General features: G+C 51.8%; 1 protein-coding gene across 1 annotated transcript in view; it reads right to left on the reverse strand.

The window, feature by feature from the left end:
- The window catches only part of LOC128725878 (kalirin), a 50,778-nt gene that overhangs the window by 18,585 nt on the left and 10,929 nt on the right, over window positions 1-21,264 (reverse strand). Inside the window, exons 4-6 of the mRNA XM_053819648.1 lie at window positions 17,964-21,264; window positions 17,549-17,877; window positions 1,834-2,092 (exon numbers count right to left, since the gene is read on the reverse strand). Coding sequence (XP_053675623.1) covers window positions 1,834-2,092; window positions 17,549-17,877; window positions 17,964-21,264 — 3,889 coding nt within the window. The remainder of the gene's footprint in view (window positions 1-1,833; window positions 2,093-17,548; window positions 17,878-17,963) is intronic.

Genomic DNA, 21,264 nt, shown 5'->3' on the forward strand with positions numbered 1-21,264 from the left:
CCATTCGGAGAGATCAAACACCTATTATAGCTTGTTCGAAGGAGAATTAGGCTTAGCGGCGAGATAATGGCGCCGTGGCGAGGGTTGCAATCTTAGCGAGCATGTTCGAGTCTGCCGAGGGTTTACTAAACTAACCAACCAACCTTCCTTCGCTAGATAATCGTCGGGGGGAAACTAACGCAAAAAAAAACAAGAAAAAAAAATCCCCGCACAACATAACCTCCAAACAATTAAGCACCAGGCGACCCCACGGGCGCCATTGCCATTCCTGGAACCGTCCGTTTGGGGGTCGCTTCTTAGTTGCGTTGGCGGCACACAGAGCTCGCTAAAAAGGGGCAGAAACCCGCAGGGCAAATGCCGCAAATTGGCATGTAATCTCGTTAAACGTCCCCACGGTATTCAGCGCATTCATACGAGCGCAATTTGATGGCACTTTTGACCTGCTTTAAACACGACGACACACACACACACAGCGACGACGAAACGAACAATCTGTGATGCTGGGGGACGAAATCCATCAAGTGCGGCGCCAAATGGCGGCATTGATTGAAACGGCAGGCGGTTAAGGCTAGCCTTAAGGCAGACTAACGTCAATTAAGACCCTTTTGCAGGCGGCATCACAACGCCGTCAATCGAGCGGGGATATGCAATAAAATAATTACACAAAACAAATAGTTCTATCCGCCGCCGGAATTGACTGCTAACGACGTCAAATGCGGCTCCAACTAAAGCTCTCTGCTCACGGTGGTCACGGTGGAGCCAACGATACTCCTTTTTAGCCGTTTTTTTTCGACGACACGACGCGGCGTCATTTGTATCTATTTCCTATCGAGAAGAAATGGTTTATTTTGATAGCCGGCGCCGTAATCGGAAATCGAAATCGCCACCCTTATTGGTGCTGCTCCATTGGCCACGGTCAAGTGGCACCCGCCGATGGCCGGTATCTTGCAAATGGTCTGCAATCTCCTGTGCGTATGTTCAGCTTGGTTCCATACACCACGCAACAGCAACGCCAGGAGCACGACAAAAAAAGCCAATTCAATTAAGGTAAAGCCGGTGGCCAACCGCTCGATGGCTAACCTTTAACCCGGCGGCTCCTTCGCACACCGATTCCTGCAGTTCTCGCGCAGGTGGGAGATAAATAAACATTCGCCCCCATTCCTTGTCCCGAGTGGATGTAAGGCAAGGCGCAGGAGTCAAATGAAAATTGCCTGCCACATGAGCACATGCACACAAAAAAAAAAGAATGCCACTCTATATGGCCCCTCGTGGCCAACGTGGGAGGCAGTTTGCTTCCCGGCGAGCGCGTGGGTATCAGAAAATGAAACCGAAACCGTCGTCCTCCATCGGTCATCAATCTTTGGAGGCCGTGGAGCCTGGTGTTGCTTCACCGACACCCTTTTAACGTCATCACAAGGGCGCACACGAGCGTCATCAATGGCGGGATCGCAACGGTCCTGGAATTCACCGCCGGAAATGGTGGAAATCGAACTCGTTCGAAACAAAACCGATGACGTCGGGATGGCTGGCCCGGAATCGAGCGTAATGAGCTGGTGCGTGAAGCACACGTGGCCCTAAAACGGTTAACCAATGCGGTGCGCGAACGTCCTGTTCGGGGTATCGTGATCAATTAATCGTAAGCGCTCTTTCCGGCCGATTGGAGCAGGCCGGATCACGAGAAGAAATGCGTAGACACTGGTGGGGCAGCAGGACGAGGTCCTGCCGGTATGAGAACAGGAATATCGAAAGGAGCGTGTATCGTCGTGCCGAAGAGGATATACTTTCACCGACCGCAAGGATAACACACGGCTAGCTGGCTATGGCATGGCTTACCTCCCAGGGCGTCCGTGTCGCGCTGTTTATTGTTCAATTTGCTGTGGGAGGACGGCAGCGGCTTCAGGACGACCACCGGTACCAGCCCTTCCTGGCTGTCGGACGCGTTGATCGACAAGCGCACCAGGCAGAAGTCGGGCGCACCCGAACAGTTCATGTCGACGATTTCAACCTGCTGACCTTTGCTGACGCTCAGCTCGGACGAACCCGGGGCCGCCGTATGGTCCGCTATGACCCATGTCATCTCCGATAAACCACCCTGTGTGTGTGAGAGAGAGAGAGAGAGAGAGAGAGAGAGAGAGAGAAAGAAAAAAGTATGGATGAGAAAAAGTGCAAAGAAATTGTATTAGTATTTATTCGCCACAGGCCAGCTTTGTTGGAGGGTGAGAAAGTGGGATTGGAATGGGTCACATCGACCCCGATTGGATTGTTCGGTTCTGTAAGTAAGGTGGTTTTTCTTCCCCCCTCGTAAGCATAAGGACGCAGGAAAATTACATTGGAATAATCGATAGCGGTTGCCATGCCGGTATCGATTGTCGGTAGAATATGGGGAAATTATTGGAGCAATTGAATGAACGAACGTGAGAGAGTGATTCTTCGTCCTCGTCGGGAAGTGACAGAAAACTGTATCAACTAGCTCTCTATAGTAGAACGGAAACGTCCTGGAAAAAATGGCATCGTTCTAACACAACTCTCCTTCGACTGTAGTTCGAATCGGGAAAATAATCCCACAAAATTGACAGCACGGTTAAAAGTAAAATTACACCCATTTAGCGACATGAACATCACTTAAACGAGACGACGAGTTTGTTTCTGCTGGAAAACTTTGATTAATGTTATTCGATTAAAGCCACACCCCTCATGGCATGGTGGGGGTTGCAATTTCTTGTTGTAAAACAGTAATTTCGAGCCAAATCAGACAAGTTTGGCGTCCGTCTCCGAAGGGACAATTTATTTTAACGGCAATAGGCGAAAAGTTGCGCAACAGTTTCGTGCCGCTATTTGCACGATCTCGAATCACCATCCCACCGAGGCGTGTCCTGTGGTACTCTGCGGATAGTACACCTTCCGTTCAGACCACAACCATTGGACGACCACAACCATTGCCATGTTTCCAGCGAAACCGGTGGGAGAGAAAATTGCGTTCCGTTATTACGTGTGCAAAACGAGTAATTTATCATATTTATAGATATTTTATTTTGTCAATGAAACCGTACAACACCCGAGCGGCCAATAAAAGGGCGACAAGGTGGGGGCGACGGTGTTGCGGAGACTAATATACCGAAATAGGTCAATAGGCGGTCGGTAACATCGATCAGTTAGCAACACACGACCACGATGACAAATGACGCCATCATTGCGCGGGGCTGTGGCGTATTTTCGGTGGCTTCCAGTGAAAGTTATAATTCTATCAATATCTCAAAAGCACCACCACACGCGCGCACCCAACCCACCTTTCCATTCAACCACCGGAAGTCGATCATCGCTAGGACACACACACACACACACACACACACTCCGCTGTTTACAGACGCGTTCCGCGTTGTCTCCCAGGGCCCATCTTTGCCTATCACTTCGAAAGTTGGTATTTATTTTTGGTCCTTTATTAATGCGATTAAACGGCGATTGTTCGTCGTTTCGGCGGAATTAAAACCACCGACTGGCAGGTGTTTGCAGGAGAAGCACCCGCGTTTAATCTCAACGACGGGGAAACCTTGAATTGGGCGTCTTCACTTCCGGTTCTGGAACATGAAAGAATTAGCAAGCGCTGGTAGATTGGGCAACCCGATTGGGCAGCCAATGTCCCGTAAACAAATGAGCAAAGCCAGCACGCCGCAGGACGAACCGTGATAACGGCAGCTATCAGCGTACGTCGGAGCTTTCAATGAGGATGTAATAAATTTGAAAGAAAAAACGTTCAATTAATTCGCTTACAAGCGACCTAACATTTTAGCCTTTCAATCAGCATCGTTCGTGCAAGAGACCTCAAAAGCTACGGAAAGGTACTTCAATTTCCAATTATTACGCTGCGGCTCTCGTGGCTTTTAGGGGGCAATTGGGACGCTTCCTCGCCGGCGAAGTACAACGCTGAAGTGCCATGAAATATAGATTGGCGAGCTGAAATAGCGGGCCCGTTAATTAAGCGAATGAGTGATGCCAGATGCTGTGCCGTCGAAAGCGAGCATATTCGGTAACGAAATGTTAAAGCTTAACAACGCGGCATCAGAAGAGGGCAACATTATGGCGGGGAATCAAGCGAAGTAGTTTGAATATTCCTCCGGTGCATGCTGTGGCATTTCGTGAAGCATTTCGCTCACAACCGCCCAACCGCCGGAAGGAGCCCCGAGGCGACCACCATCTCCACCAGCGCTAGTGCGGAATGTTTAAGAAGCTTAGGTGGTAAGCTGAGAAGAATGTTGTAGCTCGCCCCGGGGAGCCATGAAGGCGCCACCATCCTGGCCAGGACGAGGAGCGAACGAAACAGCGAAACGCTGCTCGCAAGCCAAGGCACAATAATGTCGCGCAAATGTTTCACATACATGCACGGTTGGGCCCACCCCCAGTCTTTTCCCGTTCGTCCTCTTGGTAGAAGGAAGCCAGCACCAGCCAGCCAGGACCAGCAAGGACCAGGTTGATACAGATGTGCTCTTGCTGTCGCTCATGCTGCAGCGAAAGAAGGCATGAATGCCGCGCGAAAAGTGTACATTGGCCCAACTCCTAACGACGTAGCGGAAACGAACAAATTGAAGTGATGCCACTCCACATCAAGGCATCCCTCGGCCCATCTCTCTCTCGGTTTCTCGTTTGATCAACGAACGAATCTCTTCGTTGGAAGTGGGAGCACAAAAAAAACCCCAGCAAAGACACGAAGTTTAGGAAAAGCTCTACCATGCGACCTTGGTTTGTATGTGGCGCTTCTTCTCCATGGCGAAGGATCTGGATACGGCCAGAAAGAAGCGCCGACGGTGAATAACACGGAGGTTTAACAGGCGGCCACGTTGGGTAACGTGCTTTCCTCGCCCGGTTGCACATGTTTGCACACATATTAGTCGAACGAGCAGAGGCATTACACGACGTCCCGGACCACCGGATCATCACCCGGAAGTCGGAGTACCGCCAACGTCCGCGTTGTTACGCAATCTGCACCGCCGTTCGGTATCGAAAAATCGTCATCGTCAAAACCGACTGACGGAGATAGCACGATTTTTGTCAAAAAGGATGAGATGGCCCGCATTTTCAGGCCGAAAGTCGGCGCGCAAAGGAACGAACTGATGCAAGTTTACTGCAATTACCGGACCGGTTACGGGGAAAAGTTTCCAGCCGCCAGCGATGGGTGGGCGTCTTTTTTGCCGGCGAGGGTGTGGTAGAGAAAATTGCAGATTCGGATCCAATTTTCAATCTCACTAAACTCTCGAATGAAGGATGCACACACCCGCTGCTCAAGCACAGTGCAGGAGCAAGGGTACGTTTTTCCGGCCCTGCAGCAAACATCCGGGAAAGCAGACATCCCAAAGGGGTTCTTTTTTTTTTTGGGGGGAGAAGTGAATTGGCGAATAAAGCAAATTACTGTGCTATTATGCAACCTTGTCAGCGCACACAACGATGGCATCTCCGCGACGAGACACGTGAAGGCATCTCTTATCTAAAGCACTGCCAGTCGGGCGGGCAGTGATAAGCAATAAAATCATAAATCTCGCACCCCACGAGCCAAACGACGCGCAAAAAGACGATGCAAAAAGAGAAAGGAAGCGCACCCGGCGCGGGAAAAGCCAGAACAAATCGGGGTTGTGCAACCCCAACCAGCTCACTGCCCTTTGAGAGGTGGTGATAACGTGCACCCCTACCAAAGCGCGCTAATCCTTCCCACTACAATAGATAACACTGGCGGTATAATCCCGTGGATCTCGCGGCACCAAACTGACTGCAGGGCTGCTTATCCACGTTCCATATCGGCGCCATATTCAGCTGCCGGTCTGAAGTCCCCTGGGAAGAGATGTTGCGGCTTGCTATCTCATTCCCGCACCGGGCTGATATTGCGAGAGCTCAGCCAATAATTCTCACCACCCTCGTTACGTGTTATTGTCGCACAAAATGGGATTCAATTTGCATGTGCAGTGTTGTGCAAGCGAGTGCAAAGTTTAATCAATTGTCAACACGTACCCCACCCCCAGCCCCGGTTGCCGTTTGATGGTGTGGTGGGATGGCGGTTTTCCGCTCGCATCCCGCATAATGCAATTATTAGTTGCACGCTAATAGAGACCGAGAGACGGAGCCACCTCCAACCAGATCGTGTGTGGGTGGCTCGGAAAAACGGCCTCCTCGTCACTCGGACTGGTGCGGTGAATGATTGAGGCAGGATCGAGCGGGATGCGTGACGGTAAGGACATAATTTGATTGTCGTAATTATCAGCCACATAATACCCTTGCGCGAGCAGTCCTCGAACAAACGCAAGGCTGATTGTGTCTTCCGGGAAACCACTGGCACACACACGACGGCTTCGCGAGAGGACAGAATTTCCCATGTTTGATCTTCGAGGTGGGAAGAAAAAAGGTGTTCTAATCGACGCTTATGTCATTTCGAGTGTAAAGGTGCGAGAAATTGTGCGAACTACATGCACGAAGGGTTCAAACAGTTCAAATAATGCTGCACCTCTGTGTGTGGTGGACTTATTCCCAAGTTGAGCGTCATTATGCAAACAACCCAACGCCGTTTGGGGTAGAGATATCGCAAATGACGGAGCAGGTTTGTCACGAAATGTTTATCAACGACGACGGGGACTTTTGTTCATTCATGGGAAAATCCCCACCACCGGCTAGCCCAAGCCTGTCCGGTTGCATTGGAGCTCACTTCCAGCAGGGTCTATTGAAACTTAACAAACGAAAACGAAACTCGGTACCGAATACCAAGGAGGAGATGGAGCTGTAGATGTTCTTACTTTGCGAAAAAATTGAAACGATCCCGGCGAATCGATCGTGTGCTGCCGAGCGAGCGTAGCATGTGACGGGACGCTGCTTTGCCGGAACCAGGGAAGTGAAATTTTGCGGCCACTTTTCTTCGTCGATCCGGTCGACGATAGCCGGCTGGTTCCGTCACCATCTCCACCTTTGTCTGATGCTTTCGACATGATGTGTGACGAGCCGTTTTACGGCGATTCTGGAGATCGATCCTGATCTTAGCGTTGCACCGCTACTATTGTTCGCCACGGAGCTGCCGATATCGAGGACGACGATGACATTGATCAAATGCAGCACTGCGTGAGCGAACTGAAAAGCCTCTTCTTTTGCGCGAATACGTAACAAGCTTCTCCACGCACAACAAACACATTCATTCGTTTCTAGCTAGTTGCGTGAGTAACGTCAAACGAACAATTCCTGGTCGCTACCGCTTGGTATGCTTTGGACGATGATCGAGGCTCCGGGTGAAGCTTTTCGGAAACATATATCACACGCGCAAACACTCTCGGATGTAAACTAAAAATAACGCACTTCTAGTCAACTTTAACACTTATCACTTAACGCAACGAACGCCGAACCAACAGGCCCCGCTGGGTGACGGATTTGAAACGTTTCGACTTCCAGCTGCCCAGAAAAGAGAACCCAACGCACCCCATCATCGTGAGCATTAGTTCACCAGACGCGAGCAAATCGAAACGAACGAACGAAAGGACGAGAAATCACGACCGATAAAAATCCCCACCGTCGAAACAATTCTCCCCCAAAAACCAAACGAGACGCAGAGGCCTGATAATGATTATTATCCCACGTTTCCTCGCCTTCCCGGCCAAAAAAGGCAAATTACGCAAAGAAATTTACGCACATGACCACCCCTTTTCGAGGATTGGGGGTGGGGGTGGGGGATGGGATCTTGGGTAGGAAAAACGACCTTGAATAGCACCACGTTCGTTCGCACCCCGACATTCGGTCGGTCATGCCGGAATACATTATGTGCGTGTACGAGAGTGTTTGTTTTTCCAGCAACATGGTCCACGGGGCAAGGCCCCAGAGGACGACGACGACGATGGTGCTCTGCTTTTTCCCGGATACTCTGCCAGCTCTGCCGAGTGACCAGTTTTCCAGCCTCGGGCGCAGAGGACGAGAAAAAAAAAATACGAACGAGACAGAGCGGGAAAGCGTGCGAGTGAGCGAGTGAAAGCTAGCTGCAAGACAAGGAGCGCACCATCGCAAGTGTGGGTCAGGTTCACGCGTACGATATGCCACATTAATTCCACCGAGCACTGGAAAAAACACGTCTCGTCCACTCGTCCTGCATCCCATCGTCCCGCGACCGGGAATGGGTGTGGACGGGGGAGAGTGGACAGTCACCGGTAAAAGGGCAAAAGGGAGTGGCGCGAATGGAATCGCGATGATTGGGGAGCTGCTTTTTCCCGCTGCCGTGCGCACCCCCGCGGACGATTGTGGGGGAATGGATTTTTCTTTGTGACAAAAATAAACCCGATTCGCTCACGGCGACCGGTTTTTGTCCACCGTCCCTCAGAATGGGGCCCTTGGAAATGTGTGGAGGGGAAGGGGAAGGGGGGAGAGGGTGGCAAGGACACACACCGAGAAGGATGTGCCCCGTTGATCAAGTCTCGGCATTCCGACGCCAATCCGACGGATCAATCGGTGGGCGAGTTTTATCGCCAAAGTCCTGTTTTAAATGAGCCGATTGCTCCCGAGCGCTTCAGGATGTGTGGAGAGTGATTTGGAATATTGATTTTTCATTCCACGCTCCGTTCAGCGAGCAGCATGGCGCGTGTAGGACAACAGTTTAGAAGAAAGAAAACAAGCAAAAACAAAACAAAACAAAACACCCAGCCCACTGATGCTTCCATGTTTTACACGTGCTCGCCCCTGTGGGCGATTATCGCGCGAACGCGAACATGTGTAGCCATTTTGCTGCCCTAAACAGGTGTCTCCGGCTATCGGCAGATGATTTATTATTGTTTTTTTTTTTCACTTTACACCACCACCCGCACAGGATGGCGCATGTTTTAACAACAAAGCGCGTATCCGCGTAAAAGGTTCCCACACGGCGGATTGGATGGATCGGTGCATTATGTAACTGCGGCTTGGGGGTTCGTTCGCTCGAAAATTCAGCATCAACAGCAGCGCCCCAGCCATCCCTTGACGGGTCACACAAAAATTGAAGGCCAGAGGGACGCGCAACAGTCGTGTGCCAATCAAGGATGGGTGTTCTGTCTCTCTCTCTTACACACCTTTTTTAGTTCCCTTTTGGTTACACGATCGCTTTCAGCTCATCCCAACGGAAGGTGGCGAGATTTAATTCGACAGCTCCCTGTCAACGACATTCACGTGCGACGGATCTTTGACAAGTATTCTTCTGCGCCCCGATCCTAGCGCTGTTTTCAGTTCTATTTAGAACCCTATTTAGCACATCTTCAGGCCGCACTCTCGTCAGCTGTGGCCAAACGCACGGTTTACTGACCTACTCCTCTGATAACGCGTCGTTTTCCCACTTCTACAGTCGCCATTAAACGATCAGATGACGCAAAAAAAGGGTTACGCATAACCCCGTGATGGTCCCGAAGGACCAGTTGCTATCGGGTGATGCCGAGAACAACGGCACTAAAAGCTACCGCAATAAAATGTGAAACCATTTCAGATCCGACGATGAGGAACAGTCGAACAGCCTCGGACGGAAATGATCGGCCAGACGGTTTTACCCCCCATTTAGAGCACGTCCCGGCGCGAAACCTGGCACGCATTTTCAGGCATTTTCTTTTCGGGCACTCCTCCCGATTCACCTTTCTCCCTCCCTCGGGGGTCTACCCATTCCCCCCCTGTTAGGTCTTTTTACGGTGTTTATGTTTCTTCGGCTTTTATTTTTTCGCTCTTTCTCTCTGCTTGCATCTGAATACCCACACGAATTCGCCATTAAAAGATCGGCTTGGATAAACGTCTCCCTTAGGCGTCATCAACCTGCCGCCTGAAACGAGAGGGTGGTGGTGTCCATTTCCCACTGGCCGCACCCTGGGATGGTATATAATCACAACAATCTAATTTATGACCAACTCAACTCAAGGGTAATGTTTTCACTTTCCATTGGCTCAGCGACCGCAAGGTAGCAAGGAGTGTACGAATGCCAGCTGGGTGTATGCCTGTGTGTGCAAATGCTCCGATTCCATGGAATCGGTCACTGCTACTGTGCGCGAGAAAACCCAACTCATGGCAGACGGTTGATTGCGTTTACTGCTTCCTCCTGACTGCACACACAGAAGACGAAAAAAATTCCACATTTTATGGGATTTTCAATTTTTATCCATCAGTGGAACATATTTTTATTACCGTTTTAAACAAAACCCCACATCGGCCACACACGTAAGCGCCAGTGTCGGCGGGTTTTGTAATTTCCACCCAACGGGATCAGGAAAACGGAGAAATATCTAGCAGGCATTCGTGGAGCTACCCTTTGGTGAGAAGATTATCTCACCGGTGTGAGCCGGTGTGAAAATCGATCTCACTCACTTGAACCTTTATAAACGTATGCGAGGAAACCCAACGCCAGCTTCGATTAATAATCGATTTCAAGGCGTCCGGCGGCATCGAGGTAGCTTGGAATCTCGACCACCCATCGAACGTTGACACAAACTATATTAAGCACAATCAAATCGTGTACAACAGAGCGCGTTCTAACGTGGGTTACCTGTTCTCTCTCATTACCGTGGGAAAATACGTTTTACATGACCGAGTATTTTTTGTCTCGTGTATGTATGTCTTGTCTTTGATCAATTCCACCAATGGAACTTGATACCGCTTATTAGAAGTAGATGGCACGCGTTGTACGAAGCACCCACGCACTTCGAAGCCCACCTGCAGCAGCATCACGCTATACATCAGGTGATATTCATTCATTCCGTCAGCATCCGAAGGAGCGTTATTTAAATTTACACTCCACGAGGACAAAAAAAAACTCGAATCAACTCACCCCACACATACAAACACACACAGGTACAACGTTCTCATCGATCCTTGTTTGCCATTCATTAAACATATTTATGCAAACCATATTCAAGGCTGGCGCTTGCCGCCCACACTCGCTCTGCTCTCGTGACGGGGATCTGTCGGCAGGAGGAGCCAGTCAAAAGGTGGTCACCATATCAGTAGGTGGCTGCCTGAGCCCCGACCAGTTTGCGAGCAAATTGATTTGGGTTACACAAAAAAATACATGAAAATGAACAGCGAAAAAAAAACAGTGCCGCCTGCCATTGAGGGTGGATTGGTGTAGTTTGTTGCGTGACCGAGGGCGATGGCGGTGGTGGGAGTGTTGTTCAGCAAAACCCACCACCACACATGTCCACCTTCGGGGGAAACCGACGTCCAGCCTGGAGGACGATGGATCATAATTATTCTCACACGCCGCGGCGAGAGATCAATGACCACGCAATAGGCGACAGTATTTTGCCCTTTATAGACTGTTGCATGTTTACACTCCATTTTGATAGCCTTGTGTGTGTGTGTGTGGGGGAATGGGTGTTTTTTTCCTTTTTTCTCTGCCCGTAGTGAAAGGCCAACAGGGTGGTGTGCATTAGGATTAGGCACAACACCTTTTCCTGGCAAAAAGTAACAGGCTCGTCAATACTTAACACCGAGTGCTCGAACCGCCCGCGGCGTGGCGTATATTTTCCCTATTTGGAGTTTGAAATTCGAACCTTTTCGGCCGCCGTTGCGCGTTAACCTCGCGCTCCATATCAAAGCGAGGTGCTTTGCGGTGCCTGTAAACCACCCCTCCCTCCCGCATTCCTCCTATTTCCCCGCCTAACCTCCTGCCCACCATGCGATATCAGTACCATCTGTGCAAACAACAAGCTGGCTCGCGAGCACAACGGCAAGAGAAAATAATCCAACAAAAAAAGCACTCCTTCGCACAGCCACACTGGATGAGAGAAGGCGTTACAACACACGCCCGCCTGGTCCGGGTTTTGTTGGTGGTTCGGTTGCGTCGAAACCCTGGCGTGGGAGTGCGTTACCATTGGCAAAAAAGGGCGGACGATTGGCGGTGGAACCGGGCAAGATAAACCCCCCCGGAGAACCAAACCCCGGGAACCGGCCGAAGGACCGATTTGCGTAAGTGCGAGTGAGTGTGTGGTCGATTTCTTTTTCTTTTTTTCATCTCCTCTTCACCCTCCTAACGGTTGATCATCCCCTTGGACTTCCCTTTTGGCTGTGGGCGATGTGGCAGCAAAGAAACGAATACGAGAAAAAAGGCTGAGCTCCGGTGCTCCGAATCACCTTTCAGCACATCTCGTTTGGTCACTTTTGACCTTAAAACACAACCACACACACACACACACGGACGGACGGACGGCAGGGCGGGGGAGTTCATACCGAGGACGATTAATTTCCACAAGCTTGTCAAGCGGCCAAGATGGATCAAGATAGATAGATTATGCAAAAACGCAGGAGAAATGAACCCTCCCATCGGGCGCGGAAGTGGATGAGATAAAGCACCCTCGTTTGGGGGGGGGGGGGGGAGGGATGAAAAGGAAGCCGTCCTCGCCTTTACAAGCGGGACGGAAAAAAGAGACGCGGGCGTGGAAATCTCGCACGTGAAATTGAGAGTTAAATTATGATTTCCATGTGGGACCGGCAGTGGGCGGTGGGTGGTGTGCGTGGGAAAGCCGGAAAAAAGGAGCACCCTGGGTTGGAGAAGGAAAAGATGCCGTAGTGAGCAGGATTGGAAAGGAAAATGGGGGGGGGGGAGGGGGTCCACCATAAGAGGGTTGCGACACAAACGCAACGATGCGGAGGGACGTTGGGAACGGTGACAGTTTAGGTGCGGGAAAATCCTCCCTCACTCCCTCGGAGCATCCACCTGACACGAGAAGTAGCACAATTAAACGTCATGATGCTCTGTTTTCGCTTCACTCGCGCTCGAGAGGCAGTGTAATGTGGGTTGCGCGGTGGTGGTTGCACCCCAACATTACTTACTCTCGAGAATACACCCCCACGAGACCGCTGCGTAAGGGTTGACCGATTCGGGGTTGCTCCACCGATACAAAACCCACCGAGACGCATCTTATTATAGCGAGCGTCGTGGTAGCGGAATGGCCCGCTCAGACTTTGATACAATCTCACAACCCGGCCACCTTCGCACGCTGGCTCCGTCCTTTCCGCGGTTCATTTGCGAATTTTCCCACCATGCGCGTCCGCACACACTCACGCCATGCTCAAGTGTCCCCATCGCGGGTCGCAGATCAAGAAAATTGTGTTTATTCACCCTGCACCACACGACTGTCCACTTTCGCCCCCCCCCCCCCCAGTTTGGATTGAGGAAAATGCTTCCCAAAGCGCTCCGGCAGTTCCGCCCGACGGACACGACTCTTGCCACAAACCCGGACTGGGACTGCTGCAGGGCAACGGAATCCTCTAGCTTTCATTCGTGGCCCTCGTCCCGTCGTCGTTGTTGATACAGCGCACTTTCATCCCAAATGACCTCCGAGAAAGACACATTAACGCGAGCACACACAGAAGCACGCCGTTAGGCGCAAGCAAAAGGTGCGTCCGGCGGGCCGGGAATGAAAAGGAAAATCAACGCGTACACATACACATACACACACACGCGCGCGCGAACAAGCGCACACACCGCACACGGGGATGACGATGGGCAGCATCCGCGCCTAAATCCTATGCCAGGAAAATCCGCTCACGACGGAACCGAGCGCCACCGCACACACACACACACACGCGCGCGGTTCGCCTCCCCGATCCCTTTCTGCGCTGCTGCGCCGTCCGTCGCGGCGATCCTTGCTGCGTTCTGGCTGCTGCGACGTCGGAACCGCGGGCGAAGGCAACCGTTCGAACATAGCTCTGCGGGCGCACTGATTTATGGTGGCTGCGGCGTGTGTCCGGAGCGCGTGTGTCACTCACTCGCACTCGCACGCGGCCAATTCGGGCGACGACATTCGCACACGGACACGGGCCGTGTTGCGCGTTGCTCACGGGCACTCTGAGCTCTCACGCGGGAGCAGACTCATGGCGTTCGCTCGCGCTCTGACGCCACCACTTTAGATCTCATTTTCTCACGACCGAGGTGGCCATGACAGGTGGAGATCCTTTTTTGCTTCATTCTCCTCCAGGATGCAGAGCTCCACACGGATGCGAGCGTGAACCAACTCTCGCAAGAGATCATCCCACCATTCACCAGGACGAACGACTGCAGCAGCCTAGCTTTTAAACCTGACGCTACGGAAGAAGCCTGTGGTGAGAAACATCCGCTCATCATTCCCTGTCGCGCGGTTTTTACATTGACGCAAAATGACAACTCAGCAACGCGTGCGTTACCATCGCCTGCCGCCGTTCGTCACCGCCTACTCGAAGCGCGTTGCTCTGGCTGGAACGATGGAACGTTTCAGGACTCCCGTGAGCAGAGAGAGAGAGAACGCTTCGATGCTCTTCGAGATCCTTTTGGCGATAAGATAGTAGCCCAAGTGTTCACTCGTGCAGAGGTGGGTTCATGAACGCCACTCGGTCACCCGCACACGGTGGGGAGATTACATTCCAACCCAACGCCAGCTTCGAGCTCCATCGAGATGAGATGGGCACACCTGGTGCTTCACCGGATTCACCGCATTTGCTGAGGCGATTCTTTGAATTCCGTGCATTGAACCACCCAATCCATGCCTTGCATTGATTCGTTGCCAGCTCGGTGCATATGCGTTCCATTTCAGGACGCGGTAGGATTTCACGTCTTCTTCGGTGCAATTTTGATCCACCGGAAGATGCAGCTTACTCTCAACTGCAGCATCTGGTGCCTGCTCGAGCCACGGTTGCATCACAAGTCACTGGACGGATGGGTGTTTACTTTTCATCTTAGTATAATCGTGCAATGTAAAAGCTCCCGTCTCAGTCTGCAAACGACCGGCTAAGGATGGCTGAGAGGCTCCATCTTCCCTCGATGGGAGCCAGGCTTTAGACCGTGGAGCACTTTTATTTTACAAAACGACCGAAAAGCCATAGCCATACGTTCGCGCGCCGGTTACTTACCGGCGGTGGGCAAACCAACAATGCATGCCGGTCGTGAAGGTCCATCTTTTCCACGAACAGGTCCTGTGCGGCTTGACAAGACTGATTTCATCGAACGATATCACGGGTATGGCGTTGGCGCAACGACAAAACGGTGAACACGCTGACGATGCTCTGGCTTCCGCACGACAGGCGGAACAGGATCTTATCAGCGTCCATGTATGCTGCCTGCTTATAATGTTTGCTGGCTTAAGAGGACATTAAAAACTTTAGCCACAATCTATACATCATCATCCTGAAGGGTCCTCCTTCTTTAGGCTATTATTTGAGCTTCTCGTGCAGGATTCGTGCCTGGTATCGTACATGCCCGATACTATTACATCATTACATTAGAAATTGGAATGACTGGCTGTCTGCCGACGAGAGACATAGAGCTTGCGTGTAATGTGGAATGCGAGTTTCGAATAATCCACACACGCATATTGAAATCGCACAAAGGCTACCGACGATGGAAATCATTCCACGAACAAAAGCAAAGTCTAGGAAGCAATGCGGTGGTATAACGCTTTACAAAGAAGCGCAGAAGGTGAAGAAGCCACCGTAATCTCGCGGACACACTTCCGCCGAGCAAACGGTTTTCGGTGCCGTCGGTGGGATTCTGCTCAGAGAGCCAAGCTTCCCTGCCGGAGCCGAATCGTGTTGAGATGTAACGAAAAATCAACAAAAACAAAGAGAAAGAGAGACACGCGGGCAAAGCGAAAGAGAAAGTAGTGAAAGCGTACCCCTTCGGCTAGTGGCGCGAAACAGGAGAGTTCGTACGATAATTAGAGAGCCGGCAAGAAAGACCCAGTGCCACCGGAAAGAGAAAGAATGGCGAAAGGGAGAAAGAGCGAGCAAAAAGGTTGCGAAAGTCCTGCGGCACCGAACAGAGACGGACGAATGTCGGAAGTGGAGTGTCCTTGGATCAATCTGAGATGATAAAATTATTATGTAACGTGTAACGAGAGTGAGATATGTCTCGCCGAGTGGCACATAGCTTGGAAACATCCCCATTCGTTGATCCTTTTTTTTTGCTAAAACATTTTAGAGAACGTGGAAAGGATCAAATGTGTTCATTTGCTGGTACAGTCTCATACTGGCTTTGGTAGATGGAGGCGCCTGGTATGCTTCATACATGGAGGCGCCTGGTGTTTTGTAAAATTAAAATCAACCCACCGTCCCCGAATCTCCTCCTCCCAATGCTGCAAAAATGTAATCGGATATTTTCGTACCAGAGCGCTGTGTTAAACTTCGCACAATGTCGAAAGAAACCTTCCAACTGAAAAACAAAAACTCCATCCATCCCAACTCCGCTTCAATGGGGTGCCTCTGCTCTTGCATACCACCGACAGCACCGTCGGCTGGAGCTTCACAACAGCACAACATTAATTCCCAGCGCATCTCTCACCACACGGAGCAATTAAGGAAAAATCACAAATCCGCCAAACAAACGTGGCGGGAAGGCAGCTAAATTCATCCGCACTGCATCGCTTCTCTGTCGTAACCGGCTTTACACCTCGCTCGCTTCCATGGCCATCCATCCATCCACCCAACAAACGCGCCTGTAGCATCGCTAGCTATCTTCTCTGGTACGTTTCTTTCGACGCATGCTCATCATATCGAGTCAGCAGTGGCAGCATCATCGCCACCGCTACACCTTTCCGGAGACGCATCCTTCTTTGTATCCACCCGATGCGCCGTACGTGCCGTCTGTCCCATCCATATGCTTCATTTTTTCACACTCCCACACCACCACTTGAGAAGCGTCCCTCATGCGGTGGCGTTTGTTTTCCCGATTCATCATGCAACAGTCGTGTTGGAGACGCACGGATCCCGCATCCCTGGATTTGAATTCGATTCTCTCCATCCACCCGTCCGTTCGACGGCACAGCACACGTTTGCGTTTGCTGCTCTGTGACCAACGAAAACACTTGAGCAAGGACGGCATTCATTATGACACCCTTGAAAGTCATTAAGGAATCGTGCCGTCGACAGTCGTCCGCTCCGTACGGAAGACGACGAGAGGTTGGTTTTGTTTTCTTTAACGTTCTCCTCTACATTTTTCCCTTCATTCTGATGATATGCTTATGTTGCATTCCCAACTCTAGCCCTTCATGATGGCAGACAGCTGCTGCTGTGCATTCTTGTACAAAGCGGAATGGGAAGAATGGGAACTGCTTTTTTTTTGCTTCTATCCTCCATGTGTCAACGATACACCTTCCGCAATGGAAAGCAAACGCATGGTGGCTTCGTTGGAACCGTACATCGTCGTACATGACGAAAGAACATCATGTTGAACACACTAATGCCCATACGGAGAGATGCACACTACCGTCCCACACGTGTCTCACTTATACCGGAAGCGTAATGAGGCCGAGAAAATAAAATAAAATTAAGAACTTTCGTAGCCTGACGATGCAGTCAGTGTTATGAGCTGACAGAGTTTTCCCTGCTGTCATGCCGGTACAGCAGCCAAGGTTGAATTTAATAGCGAGAGAAAAAACAACGCACTGCTGCTTGTTTCACACTGTCGTTTTTGAGGAGGGCGGGCTTTTTGATGAGTTAAAGCAACTGACAGCAAGGGACAACAGTTGTGACATAATCCATAATGCTTTGTGGATCTTACGGGACCTTGGTAGGGAATAATGAGCCAGCTGGTGGCTTGATTCGTTGGTAATAAGCTTCCACTTACCTTCTCGCTGTCGGTGGTGTTCCCGGAACCAAAGCTGGCCAAAGAGCTGCCATCCTGATCGTTATCGTTGAGCGTGTCGTCTATGTCCTTGGAGAGCCGCTGGCCAAGGTTCTTGCCACTGATCTTGGCCGGTGACTTCAACAGCGAGAACGATGCGCCTGAGAAGCACGTTTCCTGCATGACTTCGCGCAATCGCTTCACCCACAGTTGCTTCGTCTCGAGACTGTTGGCTTTCAGGACGATTCGATAGTCGGACGAGATCGGAGCGCGACCGGTCCAGACGGCGAACTTGCACTCATCCCCTTCGATGTGCTCCGTAACGCCCAAATCTGGAAACGAACAAGAGTTTCACGTGATTAGTTTTCAGTAAACAAAAGAAAAAGACCTGTGACCAAGTAGGCCATGATTGACTCACCGGAAGTGAGGAGTTTGTGTTTGTAAATGTACTTCACAGTACCATTGGTGTCTTTGACCTCCTTCGAGAAGAGTATGTACAGCTCGAACAAGAACACGTGCCGTTCTCGTCCCTTCTTGATCAGTATTTGTTTGTTATCCCACACTAGGAACGAATCCTGCAGCACCACATCGCCCAGGTTCTCGATCGGTATGTCGCACTGTTCCAGCAGCGACAGGTGCATCACGTCGTTCGCCTTCTTGGGCACGTTCAGCATCACCTCTAGGCCATCTTTGATTTCACCCTGCCCCTCGTCACAGCACGACTGCAGATCCTTCAGCAGCAGCTGATACTTCGTGATGCGCTGTACCGGCTTGATCAGAAACGCCGGTAGCGAATGTTCGAGCTTGTGCTTTCGCTGCACCTCATCGAAGTAGGTACCACCATGCTGCACCATGTAGTCCATCGACTGCGGTTTGTTCTGGCAATAGTGCACGTACATATCGAACTTGCTGGCCCACGTCACGAAACAGTGCCCGACGTCTTCCGGCATCGTCTCATACTTTTCCAGCTCGCGCAGGAATATCTTCTCGTGGAACTGAAATATGTCCTCGATGTTCGCGAACAGGATGGTCTCCTTGCCGAGCAGGCTCTGAGGCACTTGCTGGCCGCTCTTGAGCTCGCGCAAAAACGCATTAATGCAGGTCTCGAGGTCCTTCACGTACGTGCGCTCCGTTTGCAGCAGCTCCGCCATGATGAATTCCTTTTTGCGCGCCGACTTGCGCTTCTCCTCGTTGATCTCCTTTTGCACCACACCCACGGCGCCCGAGACGGCTGCGGCAGCGTTCAGTTTGGTTTCCAACGATGGATCCGAGTGCCGATACTCCAACACCGACGCTCCCGAGCTGGATCCGGACGTTCCCGTCGAGCTTGCCGAACAGTGGCCACTGCCACTGTCACTGCCCATGCCACCACTCGGCACCGCTGTCGCACCCACAGTTATCACGCTCGTGTAAGACCCGCCAGACGAGATGCCTGAGCTGGAGTTAAGCGAGGAAATGGATCGGCCCGCGTTAAGACTATTGTTACTACTATTATTACTGCTATTGCTACTGCTAAGGTTATTGTCATCCTGTTGCGGTATGATACCAGGTAGGCCTAGAGATTTCTCCAGATTCGAACGGTAAAGCTCCATCCGTTGGCTGAAGTCCTTGTAGCGATAGTCGACCGTCGCAACCCACTGCTTGATCGAGCTGGCGTGCGCGTGGCCCTTCTCCACAAGCGTGTCGGCCAGCTGGATCAGCAGCTTCACCCGTTCGCGCGTTTCCTTTGCCGTGCTCTTGAACTCGTTATGCTCGCGCAGCAGCAGCTCTGACTCTTCCCGGCTCGAGCAAAGTTTGTTCTTCCGCGAGGATAGATACGCCTCGCCCGTATCGTGTATCCACTCGATCGCCTGCTTGGCCGATCGCTCGAACAGTACAAACTGCTGGCACTGATCGAGCCGCTTCTTGCGCTGCGTCCAGTACTCCAACACCTGCGTTTCCTGTGCGAGCAGCTTCTCAAGGATGGACTTCACCCGGGACTCACTGTTCACAGCGGTCGGTTTCACGTGGTAGAACTGCAACGAACGGTTGGCGTACTTGAGGAAGGTTTCCGCCGTGCGGCGGGCCAACGTACACGCCTTCAAGAACGCTTCCTTCTGCTCCTGGTGCTTTGAGATCAGCTGCACTATCTGCTGGCCCTTGTCAGTTGAGCCGCCGCCACCGCACCAGTCCTCTTCCCGGCGGTACTCCTTCTCCAGGCTGTCCAGCACGCTGCACACTTGCTCGGCGGTTTTGAAGAAATTTTGCGACGCTGTCACCAGCTTGTGGCGTTCTTCGGCACAAGTGACCAGCTTTTGCCACTTCTTTGTCACTTCCTCCGCAATGTCCTTGATGCTTTGGGGATCGTAGTGGTTTGCGTTCATGAGCGCGTCCGCCCGGTACTTCACCTGCACGGCGGACGTGTGTGTGCGCTCGATCGCCACCTGGAACTGTTCGTGCTCCTTGCGCATCTGCTCCGCCTCCTGGAAGTTGTTCGGGATCGAGAAGTTGGCGTTGAGCATCGCCTCACCGTTCCGGATCCAGGAGATCACTTGGTTCGCATCGTTCTGGAAGTGGCACAGCTGCATCGACTGCTCCAGCTTGATGCGCTTCGCCTCGGCCATATCCTCCAGGTCGAGCTCTCGATCGTGTAAAAATTCTAACAAACATTGCACCCGCGTTTGGGCCGTGTGGTTCGCGTCCGCCATGATCAACAGGCCGGACGATTCGAACAGCTGCATCAGCTCGTGGCCCTGATTTATCACCTGGTACGTGGTCGTCTGCATCTGGTTGACCGATTCGTTGTGCAACCGAAGGAACTGTTCCGTCTTCTGGAAGTCACGGGACACCTCCGTGTGTTGCAGCTCTTCCGACCACATCTCAAGCTGCGAGGACACTTCCAGTGCGTCCCGTTCGAAGATGCGCAACCGCAAGTACAGATCGATCTTCATGCGGCGCGTCTGCCAAAGACCCTCGAGGTCCAGCCGATTCTTTTGGATGCGATCGAGCGCATTCTGCACCGCCGTCAGCGAACCGGAGCTGTCTTCTTCCTCTATTGCGCGCAGCTCCTGCAGCAGTGCCTCTCCCTGGGCGATTGCTTGCATGCACGTCTTGAGCGTATTCTCCTCCTGCTCCTTGCACTGTTCCAGCATGCGCTCCGTACCCTCCAGATGCTCGTTAGCCAGCTCCAGCGACTCCTCATTCGTCACCTCGGCGTGCAGCTGCTCCTGCCAGGCGGATATTTCCTTCTCGTTCGAGTAGAACACAACCGCCAGATCCAGCCGCCGCCGACGCTTTTCGACGCGTTCCGCAAACGAGGCCACGTTCGCTTCGAGCTCCTGCGCTACGGAAAATATTTCCTGCGGAGACACCTCACCAGACCGAGCCAGCTCTTCGGCCGCAGCCAGCAGCTTTTCCGCGTTTCGGTAGGTGTTTTGCGCAACGTTTTCAAAGTGCTCGTGGCTCGTTTGATACACACGAGCTTTTTGTAAGCTTTTGCCGATACCCTTGTTCTTTCGCAGGAACACATCACCGTGGTTCTGCAGCCAGTCCAGCACCTGTTTCACGTCCTCCTGGAACAACCGCAGAGCGAGCTTCTGATGTAACCGCAGCTTGCCCGCGTGCCACTTGCTCTCGAGTGCCCGGTGATGGCCGAGTATTTGGTGTATTACTGCGAGCACGTGCGAGGCGCCTTCGCTGTAGTCTGCAGCGGGATTGCCACCGTTAAAGTGTGAATTGTC

The sequence above is a fragment of the Anopheles nili genome, chromosome 3 (genome assembly GCF_943737925.1).
Source record: "Anopheles nili chromosome 3, idAnoNiliSN_F5_01, whole genome shotgun sequence".
NCBI classification, from domain to species: Eukaryota; Metazoa; Arthropoda; class Insecta; order Diptera; family Culicidae; genus Anopheles; species Anopheles nili.